The following is a 25,551-nucleotide window of genomic DNA, read 5'->3' as shown; positions in this document are numbered from 1 at the left end:
TCTCTCAAAGAAAAACTACAAAAGGCAACGAGCTACAGCGACAGGATGGTTGAAGAGAGGAACAGCTATATCTCAAAGTATAACGAACTTCACGATTCACAGATAGAAATCTACACGGAGCTCACCAGGGTGAAAGAGGAAAGAGACAGGTACATCACGGAAAGCCATCGGATGAAGGAAGAGATGGGAAAAATTGAAAGTGTCCGTTGGAAAGGAAAAGATGTTTCGGCGTCAAAGAATTTTGAAGTGAGACGCAAAATGGCAGAACTGGAGGAAAATCTGAAAAGGGCGAAAGATGACGTGAAGTACTGGCGGGAGAAGTCGGACGGACAGTCACGTGAGTCCGTTAAGGTGAAGGGTCATCATGAGAAAACGATGAAGGGTTTACAGAAGGAGGTCAGTGACCTGCAGAAGAAGGTAGAGAGGCATCAGCAACAGGTGCAGCACCTGGAGGAGGAGCTGGATAAAAACTCGGACAGTAAACTCATGCGGGAAAAGGTGCAGGTGAGATGCCTCTATCTCAGAGTTCATTTTGGTCGTAAGGTTGCCCTATGATCAAACGTTCGCATATACACAAACAAACACGCACAAACATACACATGCTCACACACACACACACACACACACACACATCATTACATACATACCACATATATGTACACACACACACCTTCACACACACACACACACATATACATAAACATGCACACACACACACACACTCACACATACATACGCTCACACACATTGCCATATACACATCAGCACACACATTGGCATATATGCAACGTGACACACACACAAACACACATTCTGTATTACTTAGCTTGTGTTCTTCGAATTGTTACATAACCACCTATGTTTGTCATCCCAGTGTGAACTGGACCTGCAGCGAACCCGAGAAGATCTGAGCAGGGCGGAGGCTGAGATAAAACGGAAGGAGACTGACCTGAACGGCAAGGGAAGAGCCATCTCGCGGCTGGAGAGGAAACTGCAGCTAACCGAGCACGAAAGGACTGCAGCTGACAACATGGTAAGACATTGATCGTTACTTCATCGGTTTTGAGAATTAAACATTTGTCTTGCATAAAAGTACAGAAGTCTGAAAACCATCAAACCTAAAAAGATCACCTTTTCTGCAAGGTGCGTTCTCTAGAGGAAAGAGTCGACCGACAGGAAAAGAAGCTGCAGTACCTGGAAGGCCGCCAGAGGGAGCCGACAAGACGTGCAGGTGTCACCCCCGTGATCACAACTTCCGGACAGAATGCAAAAATCACTCCCAGTCAGTACAACGAAAACTCTTACTTGGTTGTAATTATCTGATACCTGAATCAGTTGTACATGTATGCCATTTCACAATTCCTAGTCATCATAGCTTGTTGCTATTACACACAGAGTTCCTAGTCAAAGTTTATTAGGCCCCTGGCTATAATCAAAGGATGGCCAGAGGCCATAAACTTTTACCCAGACCAAAATGCATCTCAACGGCACATGTGCACTAGGAACTCTGAAATGGCGTATATTCTTTTGACTTTAAGAACTCTGTTTTTCGTAATTGAGTTGATTGGTAATTATTGGACATTTTCATCTTTATCACACAGGTCAGAGCAGTCTGAGCCCCCGTCAGTCGCTCAATAGTATTTCTGAAGATGAAGAAGCGATGTCACCGACCGTGCTGAACCGTCGGAAGTCGTGTCCCGACAACAAGACGCTACGGAGGTCACATCGGAGGGAGACGCTCTGATTGGTCCTTTTCAATTAAGATTATAAGGGTGTCTACAAAGCCATGACTATCACACCAGTGTGTACAAGTGTTGTGTGTAATGAGGAATCAAATGGATTAATCTTTCAGCAGAGCATTTGGGTGAATAACAACATCTCTTTATTCCCTGGTGCGTTGATATTATTTGCGGATATAGAAAAAAACATATGTTTTTCTATCTATTTTGTAATGACATTTCCCAACATCAAAATACACATACCAAGCACAGAAAAAAATAATCAAATGAGTGTTAAATGATATGTACAACTTCAAAACAGCTAAATAAGATCCAACAAACAACAAACATGTAGTATATGTACATACAAAAGCCAAAATTAAAGTACATCTTATTATTTGCTATCATTATACAGCACAACATGTCACCTAGGCTCATAAAACAACATGCATTTTGCTCAGATGCTGTTTGCAGCATAAGTAGTGAATAGATCATCATCAATATTTTCACCATAATTTACAAGTACAGTCAAACCTGGTCAGACAACTACGTCCATTCACAAGCCACATTAAAACAGTTCCGTCCACGTATACATAGTCAACCACCTGTCCTCAGTAACCATTTTCCTCTTAGTGGTCCAGTGCCTTGTAGTGGTATACTACTGGGTGTAACTCCATGTTTTTGTCTAATCTTGACTTGAACACATTTACATTGGGATGCAGCAAGGAGATTTTAACTCCTTGGGTGCAGTGACCAATTTGACTGCATTAAAAGGGAGATCCACCATACACATGAGAGAAAACTGTCACATGTCTCTTCAGAGGATCCACCAGGAGATAGCAGAAGTTCTGGGGATGGTCTGGCTCCTCACTGGGGTAGTATGTGTTCCCCTTCTCATCCTGTATCAAAAGTCATAAAAGTATGGTGTCATGACTTTTGTTATATATCATATAATATTCATCTGAAGTACAGCCGGTAGGTACCCATCTGAGTAATCAGGCTGTTGTATACTAATGTGCTCATAGCACCTCCTCTATCACAGGACAAGATTGGTGTTGTGTTTTTTTTTCCTGCAGTTCCGCCTTGTCCTACTAGGAGGCTGTTTTTTGTCAGTTTGAAGACTGAGTGGGTTAAAAGGTGCATAACTAGACTTAACAATTTTGGACATATCAAAACATTATGACGACAAGGCACTATACACAAAGAACAACATAATGATAAAGATTGGACAACTACTGTTCTCTAATGAATCCTTGGATAGAACAGGATTATAATACACAATGGAGCCAAATCATTCCATGATGGCTGACACAAACCCACATGGCAGTGCCCATTGACCATTGCAAAACCTGTAATAAAGTACTGACTCAGAGGTAGTTTAGACAATGCTTATACATGTACTTACCAGGGCTGTAACTCTGAAGACATTGGAGATGACTTGTAATGCCTTGGTTGTGGGGTCCTTTTGCACACTGTACAAAACAAAATTGAAGCAATTATTTGTAGTGACTCATAAACTGCAAATTTTTATATAGTGAAGTTCAATTTCACACAAGTTGCTGACCTAACTCTTGTTTCATTGCATGTATGGAAGGTTCAAAGTTCAAAGGTAACTGACCTGAGAAGCTGCTTGTAGATTGTTTTCACAGTGGTCAAATATGGATCAACACTGTCCTCGTACTGACAACAACCGCCCCCTAGCACAACATGGCGGAACAGCAGGAACAGAAACTCCTCCTTTTCCACATCACTGTACAGGTCGTAATGGTCAGACTCCTCCATCAACAGCATCTAAGGAGGATGGGAAAACAATACATTTAGAATTGAAATAGCAGGAAAGTTACTAAGACATTATTACTTATAGACTTGATTGTTCTTTTGTTCTTCATGACAATACTAACCTTTTGTCCATTTGATAAAGATAAGTATGCATAATATTGTGGCAAGCATATGTATGTTCACAATAAGCTGTTATCAATGACAGTCCGATGATTTCTTTTAACATTCTTCAACTGAAATTGATAAACAGATGAAAAACATGAATACAAAAGTTACATTTACAACATAACAATGATACAGATGTTACAAGGAACTAATTTCTTAACTTATTTGACGTAATCAAAAATATATATAAGTTCTTACTTTTTCAAACTTAAAGAACATTGCAACAGACCTGAGTCAGCTTCCAGATGTGTCTTATGTGGCAGAGACTGCCAATCTCAAATAGGAATGTTAAACCACAGCCAATGCTGTAGGGCTGATGTGAATTATGATTGTCCATGGTCAATATTGACCGATAGAGGCCATATGTGATTTTCAAACTGAAAATGTTACATTGTGCTAATGAAATCCTTGTCTTTACAACCTTTCTAATCTCGTCTGAGATTGTGAAACCCTCAACGTATTCATCGAAGCAGCCACAGATCCTGCCATCCTCATGGACCAGGCCGTCGGCACGGAGACGGTCAAAGAAATCCATGGAGAGGATGGAGCATGGAACAGCCTTGGCTGTTACACTTGCTGCCTCACTCCCTGTTCAAGGACAGAAAATAAGCACCCTTGTTGGATCATGCACTAAGACCTAAACGGTACAAACACAGCAACATTAAAGTTTCTATACTATGCAAAAGTAGCTTGTTCTACACATGTATACGTGCACAAATGTGCATACAGGGCTTGAATTCACAATCCCTTACACTAACACTGGTATCATTTAAATACTACAGTATTAGGTTCTAATATAATGGACAAACATAATGATGACTACAGGCAACAGTACCAAATTTCTATTGTGCCAGAAGAATTAATTTTCAAAACAAAAGACAGAATTACCCACCTACAGCAGAAAGCCCTCCCCTTTTGGAGGGCATGAGCAGAGTACTGGTGACTTTGGGATCTCTTAAGAAATCCTATATAGTAAAAACACATAGAGTATAGTATGAGTCAAAACAGTACATACATCACAACATGTACATATAAATTAAGCATATCAAAGACAAGACAACAGTGGACAGGCAAGGTTGATTATACCTGGATTTCTTGTGAAACAGTTTTAATGTCAATTTGTCTGAATGAATGGATAAAATGGATGGTGTATTTCTTACAAAAATATAAAAGGGTAGAATTTCCTTTAAACATCATCAATATCTAAAAGTCACAACATTAAATTTTGAAATGCCTGTGTTTTCAAATGATTGCTTGACAATCGTACATGGTACATAATTTGTATGGCAACAATACTACAAGTCTAATTATTAAATCTACCCTATATTTTGATTATGTACAAATGCATTGTTCTATATAAGTATCTATATTTATATTTCTTCTTCCTGACCACGTATATCCATCTGCCGACAAACCGGCAATTATTGACATGTATCGGGTCAATCCAGGTTGTAAGGTTTTGGACCATCGCACACCGGGGCATGCCCCTACTCTTTTTCGTAAGATGTGGTGGGTTCTTTAACGTGCGCGAGGTGTGGCTCTCCCCAAACACGGGACCTCCATTTAACGTCCTATCCGAGGGACGTCCCCAACTCTAGAAGAGCTAGGTACTCATTTACACCTGAGTGAAGTGAGGGAATTTGTGTTAAGTTTGTGTTAAGTTGTTTGACAGTCGGATGTTCTATCCATTACGCCACACGACGCGACAACAATATTTGTATATTCCAACTCACCAACACAAAGTCGTCCTTCTGATAGGCCTGGAACTGTTTCTCAAACATGTAGGTCTGTACAGATAGGAACCCCTGCAGACCCCTGGGGAAGAAATACAGCAGAGCACTGGAGTTCAATTGTTGTGTTCTTAGAAATGCAGATTATTATAATTACTATGTAGAAAGAAATCATAGGAGATCCCGGGGTTCAGGAACATAGGCATAAAGTTACTACGGTAACGGAATACCGTTGCTATGGTCACTGCGAGTCAATATGGAAATTGCAACTAACAAGACGCAGTGTTATTGTTGCAAGACATCGATAACAATAGGGATTTATAATCATCATAATATGGAAACACGTACAGAATATTGGTCATGGAAAGGTATTCAGTAGATTTCTGAGTTACGTTCATGCAAATATCGACGACAAACAAACCAAAACCGAGACCACAACAGGTTTCCCAGGGGAGGGGGAGGGGCAAGCAACAACAACAAATGCAAGCTACGACCGACAGGCAAACACAGAACATAACATTTTTTGGCCTTTCCTTGTGCCTAAACGTTCGTACCATTTCATGAACAGATCTTTGATCTCTCGGTCTTCCATGAAGCCGAAGGTTCGAGAAAGAAGCTGGAAACCAAACTTGCCGCCGGCCGCCATCTTGTCCCGCGGGATGCACTATGGGATATCAGGTGTCCCACGAGGTGCACTCTGGGAAGGCAAGATGGCGGCACATCTGAAAAAAAGAGCCTACGAAGAATTCAGCCACGTTATTCAGGTATTTCCCTTGCGGTCTTTGATTTATATATTCAACAACATGGCATGTACAATGTCAAGATAATCATGCTCCAAAGGTATAGTCTATTGCGGCCTGGTTTGAATCTGAGTGCGCCGTTTCTGTAGGAGGTGGGGAGGGGGGCAAAAAACATTTTTGACTTTTTGAAAGAACTGTGTTGTTTGTATTTTCTAACTCCGTTTTGCAGTGGTATTTAGTGACAATTTTTGTCTAGAGTTACTTTTATGTTTCAGAAAAATCTATGTATTTGAATATGTGTCATTATCATAGCACAAGAAATATTATTTCATATTTTTCACCTGAAGGAGGAGGTGAAACCTCCAAAGAAGCTCAAGCTTGCAAGGAAGCCATCTCCGGAAGAAGTCTTAGACCTCAGCACAGCCAAGACCCCCCAGGCTGCTGTCCAGCTGCTGTTGAAGTTCTCTAATAACCTGCCTGATGAGTCTGGTGCTGTGGAAGGTGCAGTCAGACACCTGCTGGAGTTCTGGTACAAGGTGAGGTACAACCACACACCTTGAACCTTGAACGAGGACATCAATGATGTCATCTCGGGAGACAATGAGTCCTTCTGCTCCACTCAGTCCGGTCTTCCATTAGCACAACCACACACAGATGCTGTATATGTACAGTATTTACGCAGCAGTATTTACAGGTTCATTGTACCAGGGAAAATATTCCCCAGCTCTTTTCAACAAGCACAATGAACAGTGGACCACGGCTTAACGTCCCATTCTTAGGACTGCGACCCTTTAGTGTGCATGTCCAGTGAGCGACCCATCACACTTATCAATTGAATATCATTATCACCCTGGTCTTACGCAGCCTTCAGGCAGTTAACTGATTTTTTTTCGGAAACTTTATATAGAACACTGAATTTTGATAATTTGACAAGACCTTGTTGATGTTTTTCTGATAATAAGCAATAACTTTTTGTTTGTAGGAGAAGGAGTCGTATGTGCGCAGTAAGATTGCCCAGCTGTTAGGGAGACTCGCCCACACACCGGGGTTCGCAGCGGCTGCACTGGTGGATGATCTGACATCACTCTTACAGGCTGAAGGTTAGATAAAATCATGTCTCTTACTTTATAATCTTTCAAACTCAAGTGAAGACAAGTCTGTACTTGAGTTTATCACAGAAACTGAGAAAGGCAATATTGTCAGTTACAGTCCAATCTTATTTCTAAATTCCATATTCTGGAAACATGTATCAGATTGATAATTTTCTACACTTCATAATTACTATCAAAGATATAAACAATCCCAAATGTGATCTGTTAGGGTTGTTTCAGTTACTGATAAATGGTAGTGGATGCTACCTTAAATGTCTGACTATTTCCAAAATCAGTCCAGTTGCTTGAGTAATTGTTTTCTTGCAAAGTAAAGGTAATTTTTGTGAAGGAGCACCAAAGTTACTACATATATTCCTTCCTACAGACTCCCACCAGGTGCGAGCCCAGCTGCTTGACTCCCTGCTGCAGATCGGGCGTGGCCTTCCCCTCCACCAGGACCTGCACAGGAAACTGGTCGCTATAGCACAACAGGTACGTGTGCTGTTTTGATTATATGCCATGCATCACAGGATTCCTTCTCTGACAGAATTCTGTATAGTTTTGCCTTATTTTACATATTTTCTTATTGCACATGTACCTACCTACCTGCTTAGTCCTTTGAACTCCAGATTTTTTTTTTTGGGGGGGGGGGGACATTGTGCATTATACATTGATTTTAAAAAAGTTTTAAGAATGAGGTTTTTTTTAACGTATACGCAGTACTGTATTAATCAATTTATCACAGAAAAACATGCAGTAAAACTACAAAGACAATAGGAAAGAGCTGTTCTGTCATGGAATATTCCACTTGTCATAGTTTGCTTGAAACATTTTTCAGTTTCATCTATAACCTTAAGATTATGCCATCAAGTGCCTATTTCCATTTATGAATAGGAAAGTATAGTTAAGTTACCCTCCATAATGTGCTCATTGTGTTTGTCCATCCACCTCCCTTCCCATAGTTCCTGACAGACACGTACCATTTAGTCCGCTCTAAATGCCTGGAGCTGATTGGCTGCCTGGGTACAGCAGGGGTTGCTGGGAAGGGAGACCTGGCGGTGGAGAGGATCCTGGCTGATGCGTCACATGACCAGGACCCCAGGGTCAGGACCAGTGCACTGCAGGCCATGGTAGGACTATGGTTTTTTTTTTTTCTATGCATAGCCCCAGTCCACAGCTTATCAGCTGGGCTGTCAGTTTTTACTTGACAGGACGCTGTCGTATGTAGGTACAGCACTGAGGGGAGCGTTATTGGGTTGGATGACTGCTACCCGACGGGGCTGAATTGCAAGGGTCTGGAGGCTGCCATTTCGGTGCCAAGGTGACCTCAATACGACAATTGCCCCAGGTGCGGCCATTGAACTGTATAGTTGTGAACCACTCACACCGGGAAGGACCCCTACTCTTTTCTATAAGTGTGGTGGGATCTTTAAGGTGCTCGAGATGTGGCTCTCCTCAAACATGGGACCTCCATTTAACGTCCTATCCGAGTGACGTCCCTAACTGAGGCTAGGTACTCATTTACACCTGAGTCTCAATACTTTAAATTCATTTTAAGTTTGCAGGACTTGATGTCATGGTAGGGAACAAAAGGGGCTGTTTGTAGTGTTTAAAGTTCATGATGGGCACACTGTGTGCATTTCTGACGGAAAACTTGTATTATTAGTGATGTGATGATTTTGTGATGGAGAGCTCGAGGTCACCATGAAAAGACAACAGGAATACATGTATTTTATTATTTACCATAGCTTGATTTTATGGAGGCCCAAGTAAAGTACATGTACCATAAGTCACATAGATGTTGCAAATAGACACATAGAAAATATAATGGAGACTGAAGATCCTAGACAGGAAATTAAAAATAAAATTCAAAAGAATTTGAAAACACGCTCTTCTTCTTTCTATCAGTAAAATGCTATGAAACTAGTTTCATACAAAATAACGAAAACTTGTAACTTTTAACCCCCAACAGCTGACCCTTCACCAGCGAGGATTGAAGCTGAGCCTGGGAGGCTACCAGCAGGCCTGTGCAGCTCTCACTGATGACTACGAGGGAGTCAGACTGGCTGCAGTCAAGCTCATCTGGGTCTACAGTCAACTCTATCCTGAAACGTTAGTTGTTTAACATCTCAATTTATCCTTAGCAATCCAAATCACTTGTAAAATCTGTTGAGTGTTAAGCTTATAAGTAATGGACCTTGCTGCATTGCCCACAATGCATTTAAGCTTTCATTGTGGACAATTTAGGTACTGAGTCAACTGACCAATGACAGAGCTGTTTACTGTTTGCAGTATGATCCCTGTCCCATCGTCCAATGAGGAGCTGCGTCTTGTGGACGATGGGTTTGCTAAGATCTGCAATATGGTGAATGACCTGACTATGACAGTGAGAGCAGAGGCTGCTGGACTACTGGTAGGACATAACATTCCTCCATTTATTTATCTATATGCTTACTTTTTGATCAAGCTGGGGTATATCTAGCTGAATTGGGATGATTGCTAAGAGACAGGTGAACAGAATACAAATTTAGGAAGTCATCATTCACAGCTACCTTTTTTTTCCTTAATTCCAAGATACATTTCAAAACTGCTTATACTTTAAGTTCATTTAAACTGCTGGTAACTTCTTGTCTTTTCCTTCTAGTGCTAAAGAAATAGCTGTTTTCCTTGGTTGACACAGATATGACAAATACATGTATGGCAAAATAAAGTCATGCTGTGTACTTTCCAGGGTTCTCTACACAGAGTCAGTGCTCGGTTCTTGGAACAGACCCTGGACAAAAAGCTCATGTCGCATCTTAGGGTGAGTTAAACTTGAAAGACTCTCAGTTTCTTTATCAAGGATCTAAACTCAAAATACTTTTGCAATGTTGATAGTCCCCCTGTTTTAGATTCTTAAAGACAAGAAGCCTCATACCATAGGCTATGATACCTTTTAATCAACATAGACTTTTTCATGGATCCCATCACAAACAGGGAGTTATATGAGTGGGTGCGCATTGTGTCCAATAGGTTCTATGCTGTCAATGTTAATGATTTCCCACCTGTTCTATCCATAGTGCACAATGTTTCCCAGCATACAATTGGATCCATGAAAAGTTCTATGCCGCCAATCTTGACATTTGTTCACCAACATTCTGCTGCTGCCAACTAGGGGTGGATACCGGTTTGGCTTAATAAGGTCCAAGTCCAAGTTTAGGTCCAGAGATTTAGGTTCAGGTCCGGACCTGAACCTGGACCTAATCCTGTCCAGTTGATGTTTTGTTTTATTAGACCAATATTAAGCATAGAGAGTAATACTGACACGAACGACTATAAAAGTTTCTTGGTGAGAAGACTTTCAAGATAAACCAGTATTTGATATTTGAATGTTGCACTTATTTTAAATGCCTTTTTTGTCACAGGGAAGACTCAATACGCTTTTTATCAAACAAAATAATAAATTTTGTACTTTGTTCAGTTTTTTTTGGACTCAGGTTCTTGGCTTTCAGGTTTTTTTGGACTCGGTTCTTGGATGTTATTAAGGTCCGAATCAGGTCCAGCGAACCGGTACCCACCCCTACTGCCAACTATTGAGGCCTGTTGCATACATATTTCACATTTCAATATACACAAAACTTTGTCCACACCAGAGGAAGAGAACAGCTCACGAGCGAGCGAAGGAGATGTACGCCCGCGGGGAGTGGTCCACGGGGAAGAAGTGGGGAGACGACGCGCCGAAGGAAGAGGTGGACACGGACTCCATCAGTCTGATAGACAGCGGAGCCTGCGGGGCATTCGTTCACGGCTTGGAGGACGAGTTCTTAGGTAAAGGTTTTTAAGCCTGTAAGTTCTGCTGCTAATGCTGAGGACGAGGCCATAGCATAGATAAAAAAAGGGCCAAGTCTTTTTCTATGTTAATTATCTGAAAAGTTTCTTTAAGTCAAGAAAGCCTGGTGCTGGTCTCCCTAGCTTCATTCTATAGCCCAAACCCTTTGCATGATCATAGACTTTTTCACAGCTTTAAGTGCATTAGGCATTTGTGGCATTTTTTTCTTTTTCAGTCTGCTGTCTGTTTTTTTGTCCATTTTGGATGAAAGAGACTGTATCATCAGTCAATGGAATAGCTAACGCTCACTTCATACCTTTGGACATGCATGATTTTTGATAGCAACACTTAGCTACACTAAGGTTTTATTCACTCAAACCCTGGACCCCCACTCTTACTAATACATGTGTGCCGGGTTCTTTAACATGCTCCAAGTGTAGCTCTTCTCAAAGCTGGACGTCCTGAAGCTACATTTTGTAGGTACTTTATTTTCCCAATTTGAGGAAATTGGTATAAAATTCCTTCCCCAAGAGCACTGCATTGTGATCAAACCCAGAACCTTTAGATAGATCCTAAGTCAACAACCCTAACCACAAGGCAGCAATGCCACCATATATGATATCTTATGTCATATATTTTTGCCACAGAGGTTCGCAGTGCTTCTGTTGACTCCCTCTGTGAACTTGCCTCCAACAACCAGACGTTCGCACAGCAGAGTCTGGACTTCCTGGTGGACATGTTTAACGATGAGATCGAGGGGGTGCGACTCAACTCCATCCGTTCCCTGCGCAAGATCTGCCGACATGTTGTGCTACGGGAAGATCAGCTGGACACTGTTCTAGGAGCACTCGATGTACGTTATGAAAAATTGGTCTACATTAGGGTTGGATACCGGTTCGGATTAATAAGGTCTGAGTCCAAGTTTAGGTGCAGAAATTTAGGTTCAGGCTTGGACCTGAACCTGGATCTGATCCTGTCCAGCTGATGTTTTGTTTTATTAGACGAATATTAAGAATAGAGAATTAATACTGACACGCACGAGAAGACTTGGTGAGAAGACTTTCAAGACAAACCAGTGTTTAATATTTGAATGTTGCACTTCTCTTAAATGCCTTTTTTGTCAGAGGGGAGACTCAAAACACTTTTTGTCAAACAAAATAGAAAAATATATTTGTACTTTCAGGTTTTTGGACTCGGTTCTTGGATGTTATAAAGGTCTGAATCAGGTCCAGCGAACCAGTATCCACCCCTAGTCTACATGTATATCAAGAATGGTTCCACAGATTTAGAACGTTTTAGACAATTGCCTAGCTATCATGTATCTTTTTAATATAGTTTGTACATTTCTAACTTTCAAATCAAAGTGTAACAGTTGTATTTTTACTTCACTCCAGGAGAGTGAATTACTGTGTTTGGCTTGTCTATGAGTGAGTGTGTGTCTGTGTATTTCTCAATATACACAATACAGTGTTGCCATGCATACTCACTAGTACTGCTATTTTGTTGGTTGGACCAGAAGTGTTTCAAAGCAGCATGAGTAATTATAAGCGGGTGAAGTCTGCCATCTCTGATTACCTTGTTAGAAATTACAGTAGATACTTAATAAAAACTACTTATGAAATCAGGTACTGACATTAGCCATTTGTAACATAAGTCAATACAAGTCCCATAATTTGTACAATTACTCACGGCTTGGAAGTTTGCGCTAGAAATACGCTATTAACAGTTACAAATGTGTTCCACCAGGATGCATCTAAACCAATCCGTGAGGCCCTCCATGAGTTGCTGTGCAGTTGTCAGCAGCTGTCCAAGGCCTGTCTGAACAGCACCATCCACGCCATGCTGCGAAACCTCAGCAAGTACCCTTCAGACAGGCTGTCTATATGGAGGTCAGTACTCATGGGCTACAGATGGGATATATATAAATGGTTTATTCAGGAATTGACACATACAGAATTAAAACAGCATTGCAGCCGATGTTACCTTCTTTCAAGTAAACCGGCTGAATTACGCAGTCTTAAAATTAAAAGTACAAAAGAGCACACTCAAACAATCGGAAAATATATACAAAAGACAAAATGTACAACCAACAGTAGCATATGTAACAGATTACACCTTACAAACTGGTGTTCAGTATTTGGGTTAAGTATGGAATAGCACTACGTCTAAACCTGTCTGATCTTGTGAAAGGAATGGTAAGCTGTAACCTCCCCTTTAAGCCCTTATGGTGGACTGATTCACAAGTTGGAGGTAGCCAGGGTCGAAATATAGTGGCTCCCCCCGAGGTGTTGTCAAAAAATGTTACATTTTCTGACATTTTTTTTTTATTCGTAGGTTTGAGAAGCTGTGGTAGTTTAATTCTTACGAGTAACAGTGCAACCACAATATGTAATTCAGTAGAATTCTTTACCAGTTTCGTTTGGACTTGGATGTATAGAACAGCTAAATGTGTAAATAATTGAACATGTTGTCCTTCAGATTGCCCAATAAGAGATATGAAATCTGTACAATTTGAACATGATGAAAGAGTTGAATATTTTCATGATTTCATAAGAAGAAAAGCGGATCCGCAGAAAAGAGCTTTGCAACAGAACTGAGTCAGCTTACAGATGTGATTTTTGTGGCAGAGACTGCCATTCTCGTATAGGGCTGTTTAGCCATAGTCGATGCTGTAGGGCTGTTGTGAATGAGGATTTTACCATGGTCAATACTGACCAACGGAGGCCATATATATATCATGTAATCTGTAAATGTTAGTTGATATAGACGCTGAATGTATGGCAGCATTTACAATATTTGTATTTCACACTGACAGTTTGAAAACTGCACTGCTGTATACATGTTTAACACAAAGGTCACTGTTGTTTTGACCTCCCAGGTGCATGCAGCAGGTTGGCAGCCATCATGCTGACCTTGTGGCGACCTTGACCCCTGAACTCCTGTGTGCACACCCATACTTCGATGCCACAGAACCTGACATGGATGACCCAGCATGTATCCTTCTGTTTCTAAGTCTTCAATGGCCAAGTTTAAGGTAGTAGACACATGATCAAGAGGTCATAGGTTTGATTCCTGGCTGGACATTGTGTCCTCAAGAAACATGTTACACAACTTTCCACAGTCCACCCAGGTGTAGATGGGTACCTGACTTCAATTGGGGAGGTAAATTGCGGTCAGAAGGAGAGGGATGGGTTCTGCTCTCCGATACCTACCCTAGACACAGTGGATTAACAACCCACTGCCCCTACAACCTCACAAAGACTATGGGACTGTTACCTTTTTACCTACCGATAGTGTTATGTGTATGAATCTTAACCCGACCCTGCAGACATAGCTATCCTGATCCTGGTGTTTAACGCGGCAGTGTCCTGTCCCACGCTCCAGCCCATGTTCCCTGAACACACACTCAGGCACTACGACTACCTGAGGGACAGCCTCACAGAGCTGGTACCGCAACTGAAGGTCAGACTTCTGCTCTGTTTCTGTATTTGAGGGGTGATTCCTTGAGTAGCCACAGAAATAGCTGAATCTGTATCATAGCCTAGTTGATAGGGTGCTCGATTTACATTGATTACGGAGGTCGCAGGTTCAAACCCTGGCTGGGTCATATCGAGAATAGTGGATACCGATTTCTCTGCTTAGCAATCAGCACTTGTGAGAAAGAGTATACCGGTAGGAGTTGGACAAATAGTGGACTAGCCCCCTGCTGTAGTGCTTGTATAACTGTGTGGCCCAAGGGCTACAGAAACAAAAATGGGACCGCCCAAAACATTGAAAGGTGTGGAAAGAGTTTTAACTAAACGTAGTTGTTGACAATGGTTCTCTGAATTCATTTTCCATTCATCCTCTTACTCATACACAGTTTTGTTGTATGTAAAACAATAGTGTCAATATTTGTATAAGGAATAAGTGACTCGTGTTACAGCAGTCTAAAACAAGTTTGTCGTTCCCTCAGCTGGAGGGTCACCGTTCCCTGATGATGAGCCCCGAACGTCAGCGGCGGCCGAGCCTTGACGACCACGGCAGCTTCCTGCAGCACATCCTGAGCCGCCTGGGGGCGCTGCCGCACATGCAGCACGCTGCAGCTGTGGAACTACTGCAGATGACTATCAGGTTTGTACAGCTAATGTTATTACAGGTTTTGGACAGCAAAACCCGTTCTGTTGTACTCTCTGACACATGGGCGCCGCCATCTTTGTTTTTTTTAAGCAATGTCTAAGATGTTATCTACTACATAACCTTCTAATGATAAAAGACAAGTTGTTTGAACTTCTTTACATAATGTTTATTTCAAAGGTGTGTTTTGAACCCAACAATCTCTATAACCCAGCAAACCAATGACAGAATGAGAATTGTACGCTTTTACAATATCAACCAAAATACAGGTCAAATTCTTGTCACTAAAAGTAAAATGAAGTGGGTTTTTTTGTCAAGAAACTAGCAAAAAAGACTAGCTAAATGGATGATGCTGTAAAATTTGTTCTGGTCCAAAAGCCTACTGGTATATAAAAGGGCATTGTGTGTTCACCAAGATTGTGATACACATTTTGTACTGTATTACACCTGTAAGTTGTTGGTTCTCTGTGCAGTGACCAAGTGTTTACGTTCATCATGATTGTGTTATGTTAACAGGGACCTGGAGAGAGTGGGGAGTCTGGAGCCCCAACTGGCTGCCACAGCTGCCTGTACTGCCATGTACCTGCACTGTCACATGCTCTTCCGCAAGGTGGGTGAAAATGAAGATGATCTCAAACTAGTTAAGCTCACTGAAGAACTTATTTTCCACTAGTCATGACAGGAAAGACAGACAGTATGTACATGACGTACCGGTTTGTTGCATGCTACATGTAATTCTACTACTAGTATACAGAACGTGTTACAGGTGAAGTTATGGTACTGTATATTTTTGTGTTTCCTAGGCACTGTCTGACCAGCTATGGGCCATGCCAGCAGCACTAGGTGCAGTACAGTGTGCAACAGTCAGGGCTTCTGTCAGACAGGTATTCCATCATACCCACCCCACATGTAACTCACTGCATTTCCATCATTTCTTGAACATAATTCTGATAAAAGACTATGAAAAGAAGTACATTCACCCAAATGTCATGTAGTTTTGATAAATTCAATGGCCATAAAAGGAATGCGACCTCAGTTCATTTTACCTATATCTACAAAAACTTCCGACTATATTGGAGTTTCACCAAGAGATCTATCCTTGACGCTTAGCCCGCTTGCTAATGGTTAAAGGCTGTTCCATCCACGTATCCTCCCCCCTCTGCAGATGCTGGAGCTGACCCATCAGATGGAACAGTTGTTCCTGGGTCTGAGTTCAGAAGAGGTGGGGTGTGTCCTGCAGATGAGACTGAAGGCACACACACTACAGCTGCTGGTGGACCTACGGGGGAGACAGGCAGGGGCTAAAGGGTTGGTTTGTTTCTTTGTTTCTTTGTTTGAGCCTTTATTTATTTGTGTCAAACTCTGGTAGACTGGGTTGTAGCATAAAAGGATACTATTTAAGTTAGTTAAAATCCTTCCCAAAACTTTCAGTGTGTAGGGCAGCACCCATCTCCATTTCTATAGCCCTTTAGCCAAACAGTTGTGCAAGCATTACAGCAAGGGGCTAGTCCACTGGTAGTGGTTTGTAGAGGGGGTATTACTAGCTATAGATTATGCTGCTTCTATCAAATGTTTTAAGTTGTTAACTTATTGAAACTTAGAGTTAGACAAACTTGGTCAGACAGGGCCTGAGTGAAGGTATGAATGACAATTGGTATTCAAAAATGTTAGAGACCATATAAGTAGAAGCGGAGTATGCACTAGCACTCATTAACTCTTGTCCAATTTTGCAGGACTAAGACCTCCTCCCAGCTGTGTGAGTTGTATCTGCAGAGAGTGACTGAAGTACAGAGGTGGGCTCTGTACATTTTTCTATTCTGTATGTAACGCTGCAAGTGAGCACTGATAGTCTTACATTTGTATATCTGTGATAGATTAGAAGAAAATACAACATTGCAGATATTTTTTAGTAACATAGTTTTTGTCAGATACTTACTTCTGTGCAGTAAATGTCCATTGAAATTAACATTGAAACCCTATGGATGATAGCCTTGTGTCAGCCAAGAATGCTGTCTAGAATCTCACATGTACATTTTATCAATCTACAACCTACAAGTTTCTCAATGATACATATATTACATCATACCTACATGAAAGTTCTATCAGCAAATCTGCTCTGTACATGTCATAATAACATGTTTACAAAATCTGTCATGTTTTTTCCTAGTTATCTGAACAGTAAGAAGGTCCAGGCAGACTCCTTCACACAGGCCCTCCTGGCAGAGATGTCCATGTTAGAGTCCAGTAAAGCTTCCCTCATCGCAAAGTACCTCTTACCACTCATCCAGGGTGAGTTTCACAAAGTACCTCTTACCACTCATCCAGGGTGAGTCTCCAGCACAAATTTTGCCCCCAAAAGCTATAATGATCATCTTTAATTCAAATTCATGCCCTTAGGATAATTGCTAGTGACAAAATGATGATTAAAGGTTGATGGAGGTGTTTAGGTTGAGATAATGCCAGCTGGCCAGTAACCTATAACCACTGAATAAACCATCGAGTGAGGTGATTTATCCTGTTGTTTATCATCTTATCCTAAACACCACAGTGGGTCATTAAACATATATTGATTAGCACTATAAGTATAAGACAGAGAACATAAAGTAATAGACATTTTGAGAAAGGTAAAAGAATTATGACATTATCAACAATCATGCATGACAAAAATATTACTTAAACATATCTTAGGCTTTTAAGGCCAACTAATTGCGCATTCAAAAAACCGTGTGTTGTTTGTGTGGGATTACAGGACACATCCCACCAGCTATGGAGATAGGCAACTGTGTGCGTCAGGCCCGTGCCGACATCGTGGAGCCATCCGGAGAGTCCGATAACGTCCAACGGTTCACGGCAGGGCTGGCGCTGGCAATAGATGTGGATGCCACACTGGATAATGTCACTCAGGCACAAGATGTACTGATACAGGTGAGGAATGGAGCAATGATAGAGCTGCTTACCTAAATGTAACATCAGTACAGGTACCAGTACAGGGGTTTAGCTACAGGTTTGGACCTATATATGATACCTGTACCTGAACAATTTGACAAAGTAACCTGTAGTCATCAATGATAACAGAACAAGTATGCAAAGAAACCTACTCTCACAAGAGCATCACAAATCAATGATGACACTGATTTCAACTGCCATACAATGTTTTCAGCATTTTCCAGTACTAGATTTTCATGCTTGCTGTATTGATAATTATACATGTTTAATCACAAATCGAGTATATACTTGGGTGCAATTTTATTCAAGTCCAGTATTGATATGCAACCCTATGCTGCATGATGTAAAATTAATCTCAAACTACAAACGATTACAACTATATGGTCTCCTCCTGGTGTTTGTCACAGCTGAAGTTCCCGGACGGTCAGAGCCAGCTCACCAGTGTGAGACCAGCTGACATCCACAGACTGGGTCCGCTGCGTCACCGCGTGCTGACACAAGTTTACCTGTCCCATCAACAATGGACAGGTGAGTAATATGTTTTTGATATATTTGAAATATTTTGATGATAAGATAGGTGAACCTGTAACAAAGTACAGGTGTTCTATGCTGTAAGCACAACCCTGTAGCCCAAGGGCTATAGAAAGGGAGATGGGCACTGACCTATACACCAAAAGTTATGCAAAAGATTTTGTGCTGTTATTAGATAAGTGTACCCAAGAGCTATCTAAAGTTTGAAAAATCATGACCATAGCATGTCCAGAACATGAGATGTGAAAAACAGAATTCTTGCTACGATATGATACCATGGACCCAAACCTAATCTCTTTTTGCCACCTACTAGCAACGTACCAAATGTCATAAAATTCTATCCACAACTTCTCAACTTGTGCTGTACACATACACATACACATACACACGCACACGCACATGCACATGCACACGCAGAAAAACGTGGCGAAGGTAATAATTCTAAACCTTCCCGTCCCCCAGAACCATGCCATGTGGAGCTAGGAATGGTTCTGCCCTACTCTGGGAGAGACCAAGAGGATGAGGAGGAGGGAGGGGCAGCAGCCAGCGTCATCCCTCTGTGTAAACCTGTCAAAGTTTATATCCTGCCCACCCCCACCAAGAGATGAGGTGGTACTGTCCAGATGTTGTATATATGACGAACCTATTATCCACGTACAGTGACTAGATACAAAGGAACAGGATGGACTAAAAGACTGAGAGTTAACTTATTAATTTCAAAACTTTGCCCTGGACTCCCCTACAAGACATGTGGACCCTTCCATAAGATGGGAACAGTTCAGTATTCTTACCGGTATTTTTTTTTTCCTCTTCACCAGAATACTGGTTACTTCTTTCATATGTTGTATCTGATAAACTCTAGATACAGAAATAAACAAATGTTAGATTCAACGAATTCATGATGAATATAGAACATACAATTGTAATGATATGTATACAATGTAAGCATTTAACATGGTGACATAGTCATAATAAATCATGTCGTTTCACATCATTACATGGTCATTTTTATATCAGCAATAGAACTTTTGAACAAGGAATATTTTTGAAGTGAACATGCATGTTTCAAGCGTGGAACAACATGTGTATTTGTAAGAAATCCAAGACTTTGCCTAGAAGAATTACATTGATATAACAGAAAATATATTTTTCTCTGCAATCTTTTTCATAGTATTTCAGAAGCCTACAAAGCAGTCAGAGATGACATACTTCAACCCCTTACCCATATTGCTTTACAACCTTTCCAGACCCACAGACATAAATAGCAGTATTGAAAGTTGAGAATGTATGGCAACTCTATATTTTGATCGAGAATCACAGAAACACACAAACAGACTTAGTCACCTGACAATACTGTAGTATCAGCTGTCCTGCTGGTGCCACTGGGGTCACATCAACATATAAACAAGGAAACATTATGCTTTGTGTGACATGTCTATTCTTTTACATAATGGAGTCCCATGGTTCAAACCTATAAAAAAATTCACTCTCTGTATTTGGAGATGAATACTATGGAAGATGGCTCGTGTATTTTATGCCAACTCCTTGATATTGAGAGAATTGTACAAATTCTGATGAGTGAGAGTTGAAGTAAATAAAGAAAACAAATACTACAGTGGTCTTGAACTCCTGACCCTTGAACTGTTATTCCAATTGAACCATTTAAGACACTATTTGTGTTGTATGACGACATTACAACACTTGAGCACCTTCCCTTTCTCGCCCCCCTTTGTTCCATGTTCGTATCACGTTACTTTGTGTGAACTGTTGGTGAATACAGGGGGTCCCCTGAGTTGAACTTGAGGCGATCGAACAAACAAACAAGTTTGCCTTCAGCAAACTTAAACCTTTCTTCTACTCTCTGACTCTTTCACACAGTTTTTGGCAAAGACTAAACAACATATAAGTTCTCCCGGTGTGTACAAATGTTTTACCTGGCCCTTGACATATCTCTGACCCTCAAGGGAGTGTCTGTTCCAACGTTTGAGTGCATTTATTCAAATCAATTGAACGTGACAGTGATTAAGTAAGTGTTATATAACCCATTGGAGCCCATACCTAGATACCAAGAAAGGTCTGCATGGGGGGGGCTACAGTTATGTTACTGGATTATAATGGTGCATTCATATTTATCTCTGATAAAATGTTACAAAACGTGGTTCACTTTGTACTCTTAACAAAGTAGTCTGTAAGAAAATAACACCTGCTACTGTAGAGGAATTCCCCTTAGTAAAAAAGGGGTTTCTTAGAGTAAACAAACGTTCAACTCCAAGGTCAAACCTGCACCTACACCTAGATACCAAGAAGGGTATACATGGGGGGGGGGGCTACTGTTTAGTTTTTGAGGGTCCATTTCTTTCTTTACCTCTGATGAAATTTTACGAAACGTGGTTGATTTTGTATTCATAACAATGTGGTTTTTTGAATTGAGTTCCCCTCAAAAAGACGTAGAGCATAACAAAATACTTTCAAGGTCACTAAGGAGTCAACAACTCCAATATGCCACACCTGCACCTCTTGTGTCTCCCTCCCGTTGGAGTTGCCAAAATACCCCAGGTGAAAGTCTCTCCAACCAGACCAGCCGGATCAATGACTCGTTCCCTGAATTGTCGTTTGAAGACTATTTGTCCAAGAAACTTGAGCCGCGATTAGCTACCAAGGATCAAACCTACGGCGCTATTTGTACAACACGCGGGCTTTTGTTGCGTACGAGTCGAACGCCTTTCGTGGCTATGTTGACATGAAAAGATTCTAGCGCGTTCTTAGTGGGCTTGTGGTTGCTGGTCGATGGGGACATCCACTTAAATTCGGCCACTCTATTACTCAATATAAGAGTCAGATCGCACCGGATCTTGAATTAGAACTGCGGTACTACGTTGGTATTGTCACAAGCGGTTGTTAAGTGAACTTGTGTTTAATAGAAGACATCGACTAAAGGTGGTTTAGGACCCTTGGCGGGAAGCCTACAACAGAGCAGCTTTTCACATGCCTCAATTGTTTTGGTGAAGAACTGCGCGCCTTACTCTGTTGATCATGGAGTCCGACAATCAACTCAAACAAGGTGAGTAATGTTCATATAGCTATATATAATCTCCATTCTTTCGTATGCCTGTAGTCTTCTATAACATCTGGTATGCTACAGATTCGCAGCGTTTTATAGCAAGGAGTTTCCTTGCATTTGCTGCTGCTTTGGTGTATGGAATGTTTTCACAATAGTCTTAACCGCTCCCTGCTTCATGCTAACCATGTATTATTTGGTAGACATTGGATATCATGTGAAACACAAGATGGTTATATAACAACGAAATATCAGACGGCAATGCACTTCGGTAACTGTTGTTATGGCAGGTGTACAATGTACCACTTTAAGTTTCTTCAGCTATACGAAATGACCAGTGAATCTCGTCAACATAAACAAACCGGAACAGCCAGTTGGTCGCATTCCGGACAACTTCTTGATTTCCCTCTAGCCGTGAGCGTGAATTGAGACTGTTACAATGAAGCTATGTTTGTCCTCACGCATTCTCCGTCACTGGTGAACCGTTTCTAGTGTGTGACTCCGCACTTATGCCAGTCAGTTTAAGTCAGTTTAGTCAGCTTTAGACGTCACGTCTCGACGTAATAAACAACGATTCACTTTTGAGGTCTAGATGTTCTTTTCCAAGTTTTTGTTTGCTTTTAGATTCACAGCATAATTTGAATTGGTCATCCCCGTCCGATTTAGAAGTAAACCATACGTTGAAATAAACCATGTTGAAGAACGCTTGACCACAAGTGAAAGTTGGTGTGGATTACAGTAGTCACGAATGGTGAAAGTCTTCCTTCAGGTAGCAAAACCATTCTGACGTCACTCTTTTGTCCGGGATCTATCTACCTAATGAATCTATTTACAGTTTTAGGTCAAGCATATTCGCTCGATATTCTTACATTGTTTCATAACAATGCAGTCGTATGGGTATAGAACACAGTGTTGGTAGGGAGCTACAACACTCACCACCGCACGGTCTATTCGCTGCTATAGTGCTTGTATAGCTGTATGGCCCAAGGGCTATAGAAACGGAGATGGGCGCCATACTATGCACCATATTAGTATATCATGGCTTTGATTTTAGCTTCCAATTGAGGAGACAATAATGTAAATGACCGAATGTCACTTGGGAAGAGATCTAGAAAATCGTTCGTTTGTTCAGACCCTTGCAGTGCCTTGCATTGGCACATAGGGCAGCAAGTTTCCTTGCTGTTTTAGCAGGGTGTATCTTTACAGGGAAGGGTTGCTAGCACTCCCCATTTTACGTGCTTGAGTCACCTCCTTGAACACGGGACCCCCATTTTACGTCTCTTCCGAAAGATGGGTGCAGCCCCAACTGAGAAGTCATGACCGGGGTTTCCCAGTTAACAACCAATTGGAACAAGGGGCTCAACTGTGAGGCTGCTACCAGTTGAGCTATTAAAACATTCTTCTTTCTATGAATATCTATAACACCATAAGGTGCTTTACTAGAGCGGATTTATCTGACATTTTGTAACTTTTGATTGATGATTTTTTTTGTGCCTTTTTTTCCTAGCAGTCGACGACGCCTTCTTGATGAGACTTGCAGATCAGCTGGAAAACGAGTGGCGGCGCTTGGGCACACACCTGGCCATCAAGAAGGCGGAGGTGGACCGGTGTTTAGCCGACCACCCCGGGAATGAGGCCGAGGCAGTGTACGCCATGCTGGTCCTGTGGTTTACGCGAACTAGAGACAAGGGGCCCGGGGTTCAGACTAGGATCCTGGCGGAGGCGCTCAAGAAGTGTGGCCGCAAGGATCTAGCTGCGACCGTGGAGGAAAGACATTCTGAGTAGTATCGTTAAAACTCTTTAAACTGCAATTACCAACACGAAGAATCGACCTTCCCAATTTTTCGACTATACGGCAACAGTCCCTATCAAGAAATGGGTTAAAGTCTTCTATGACGGCACTTAATGCAGCTTGGCTCGTCTAGTACGGGTCAAATGCATCAGATAGTCTGTGGCATCCCCCGTCCGATTCTGTGTCGGCTGATCAGATGGGCCCTTATTTATATTTCTTCTTTGTATAGTATGTCGAAGACACAGCTTACTAGTTTACGATAATACACATGATTGGCTTTTATGGTATTTTAAGAAGCATATTCAAGGAAAAGAAGTTGCATCTATTTTAAAGCTCTATACATGTATGTTCGCTGTTGTTAAATTTGTACTTTTCGCAGTTTTTCCCTTTGAGACACAAAACAAACAGAATATTTTCTCAGATCCTCAATGGATAATAATTTGTTCATTGTGAACTGAAAAAGCACCGATTTAGAAAAACATGCCTTATACTATAGTAACCAAGGATGAGTGGATGAGTTCAATCAACTTAATCGAAAACGTGAACTACTTGGATACGACTGTTTACTTTTGAGTATTTTCACAATTCTCTCAGAACAGTTTTGAATATATGCTGTCGCTGTTTCACAGTTGGAATAGTCTTTATTATTTTTTTTTAATATAATCTGCTGGACAATTTTCTCCAAAACACACGCATGCGCCTCTCTTATTGACGATGATAATGTAAATTTGCAATGTTTTCAAACCAGCTGTTTTTCTCCAGCATAGACTATGCATACATCATTGTACACAATAAACACCACGGCTTTGTGTAAAGAAACGATATTCCTTTCACAGCATGTTTCAATATTAGATGAAGTTAAGTATTAAGTTTTCATATGTGACTTGTCTCGGCTGTCCAATGTGTGACGTTTGTAGCCCATCCGATGTGGTAAGCTTCAACTTCAACTTCGGTTACCCCCAAATAACCCCGCGAGGGGCAAAGTAGGGGGGCAGGCCTCCAGCCTGGCGCGGAAGCTTTAATCTTTGTTTTCTGTTAGGTTCGGCAATCAGAAGTACACGGTTTCTCGAGTCTAGAGTCACGATTATATCCACAAACGCCCTTTCTGGTGCAAGGCGTGTTTTTGGTGTTCAGTGAACCTGTCAAATGGCACCATGTCGGGAGGGCAGCAACAAGGCCTGACTTCCAATGATAACACCAGAGGTAGTACGTTTTCGCCCTAAATTCTATTATCCATTCTACTCTAAAAGGAAAAAAATGCCCTGTTGTCATCCTTGTATAGATTAATAGTGAGTGGCAGAACGATTTCACTCGAAGGCACCATTCCACGGCGATCGCGCTGCGACATCTCTGTGACCTAATTGGATTTGTGTATCCCTTGACTTCAGAATTGGAATATCATGCAAAATGTTAAGGTATGACTGAAACAAACACACAAAGCGCAAAAAGATTCGTTTTCACAAGTAGAGTATATGTATATATACTTACTTTGTAATGCGACCGAGCCTACATGTATCTACATATAGCAGTGTAATCTATCCCTGTGGGAGTGTATAAATGACATCACAGCTTTATGCCTTCACCAGGTGACGTGGCATGATTAACTGATGCAAAAAAAGGTGGCGATGGCTTCTTTGTAAATCTTGTTGAGTCTCTCCCTGATCTTCCCGGTACTAGTAACTGTGCAGGTAAGCATACATGACCTACTTTCGGCGTAAGATACAAAATCAGTTCCAAATTCCTGGCATGAAGTCGTAGAGTGGAATTTCGGCTCGTTGTCACAAAGTATTTCTCATTGTCTTGCCTTATAGAAAAACACTTCTGAAATCTAAGTTGTATAGTACAATCTCCACAAACGTTTAGGCGAGAGCAGGACAGGCTGAAATGAGCGGGTCCTAGAGTAAGACATTTATGTTAGTTGATCATCCGAACAACAGCACCAAATGGTTGGCCTCAGTGCTGACACAGGTCAATGATCAAGTCGTCGAACTGGTAGTCAGAGTACAAACAAGTCCGGGAGGGGAGGAGGCTATTGCAGTCAAAGAACTAACTTGTGGGTAAAGGTAAGGGATTGATT

General features: G+C 41.4%; 4 protein-coding genes across 6 annotated transcripts; 3 read left to right on the top strand and 1 right to left on the bottom strand.

Moving 5' to 3' along the window:
- The first annotated feature begins 33 nt into the window (after window positions 1–33).
- Window positions 34–1,045, top strand: LOC136422472 (uncharacterized). The gene is made up of 2 exons (XM_066410245.1): window positions 34–504; window positions 875–1,045. The coding sequence occupies exons 1-2, from the start codon at window positions 46–48 to the stop codon at window positions 1,043–1,045; spliced, it is 630 nt and encodes a 209-aa protein (XP_066266342.1). The 5' UTR covers window positions 34–45.
- Window positions 1,046–2,485: 1,440 nt separating this feature from the next.
- On the bottom strand, window positions 2,486–5,443 carry LOC136422471 (cilia- and flagella-associated protein 300-like). The gene is made up of 6 exons (XM_066410244.1): window positions 5,396–5,443; window positions 4,555–4,627; window positions 4,084–4,250; window positions 3,337–3,509; window positions 3,124–3,190; window positions 2,486–2,617 (listed from the first exon to the last, which is right to left on the bottom strand). Exons 1-6 carry the CDS (start codon window positions 5,441–5,443, stop codon window positions 2,486–2,488), a joined length of 660 nt encoding a protein of 219 aa, XP_066266341.1.
- Window positions 5,444–5,931: 488 nt separating this feature from the next.
- LOC136422710 (integrator complex subunit 4-like) lies at window positions 5,932–19,618 on the top strand. 2 transcript variants are annotated; one of them, XM_066410553.1, is made up of 22 exons: window positions 5,933–6,156; window positions 6,480–6,668; window positions 7,115–7,232; window positions 7,609–7,715; window positions 8,186–8,353; window positions 9,196–9,335; window positions 9,516–9,636; window positions 9,955–10,026; window positions 10,856–11,030; window positions 11,679–11,884; window positions 12,778–12,920; window positions 13,910–14,025; window positions 14,360–14,493; window positions 14,987–15,144; window positions 15,664–15,757; window positions 15,951–16,031; window positions 16,313–16,455; window positions 16,881–16,940; window positions 17,315–17,436; window positions 17,897–18,072; window positions 18,501–18,621; window positions 19,087–19,618. In XM_066410553.1, the coding sequence occupies exons 1-22, from the start codon at window positions 5,953–5,955 to the stop codon at window positions 19,230–19,232; spliced, it is 2,994 nt and encodes a 997-aa protein (XP_066266650.1). In that variant the 5' UTR covers window positions 5,933–5,952; the 3' UTR covers window positions 19,233–19,618. The 2 variants fall into 2 exon arrangements, 1 of the variants encoding a protein (XP_066266650.1); XR_010753664.1 differs by lacking the exon at window positions 19,087–19,618 and having other exon boundaries at window positions 5,932–6,156; window positions 17,315–17,473; window positions 18,501–18,613.
- Window positions 19,619–21,168: 1,550 nt separating this feature from the next.
- Window positions 21,169–24,296, top strand: LOC136423704 (uncharacterized). Of its 2 annotated transcripts, none has more exons than XM_066411982.1 (2): window positions 21,169–21,685; window positions 23,193–24,296. In XM_066411982.1, the coding sequence occupies exons 1-2, from the start codon at window positions 21,658–21,660 to the stop codon at window positions 23,465–23,467; spliced, it is 303 nt and encodes a 100-aa protein (XP_066268079.1). In that variant the 5' UTR covers window positions 21,169–21,657; the 3' UTR covers window positions 23,468–24,296. The 2 variants fall into 2 exon arrangements, with proteins under 2 accessions (XP_066268079.1, XP_066268078.1); XM_066411981.1 differs by having other exon boundaries at window positions 21,170–21,685; window positions 23,190–24,296.
- The last annotated feature ends 1,255 nt before the right edge of the window (window positions 24,297–25,551 follow it).

Source organism: Branchiostoma lanceolatum, chromosome 17 (genome assembly GCF_035083965.1).
Source record: "Branchiostoma lanceolatum isolate klBraLanc5 chromosome 17, klBraLanc5.hap2, whole genome shotgun sequence".
In the NCBI taxonomy this organism is placed as follows: domain Eukaryota; kingdom Metazoa; phylum Chordata; class Leptocardii; order Amphioxiformes; family Branchiostomatidae; genus Branchiostoma; species Branchiostoma lanceolatum.
The sequence above is the reverse complement of the archived record's forward strand: the minus strand, read 5'-3'. Positions and strand labels throughout refer to the sequence as shown.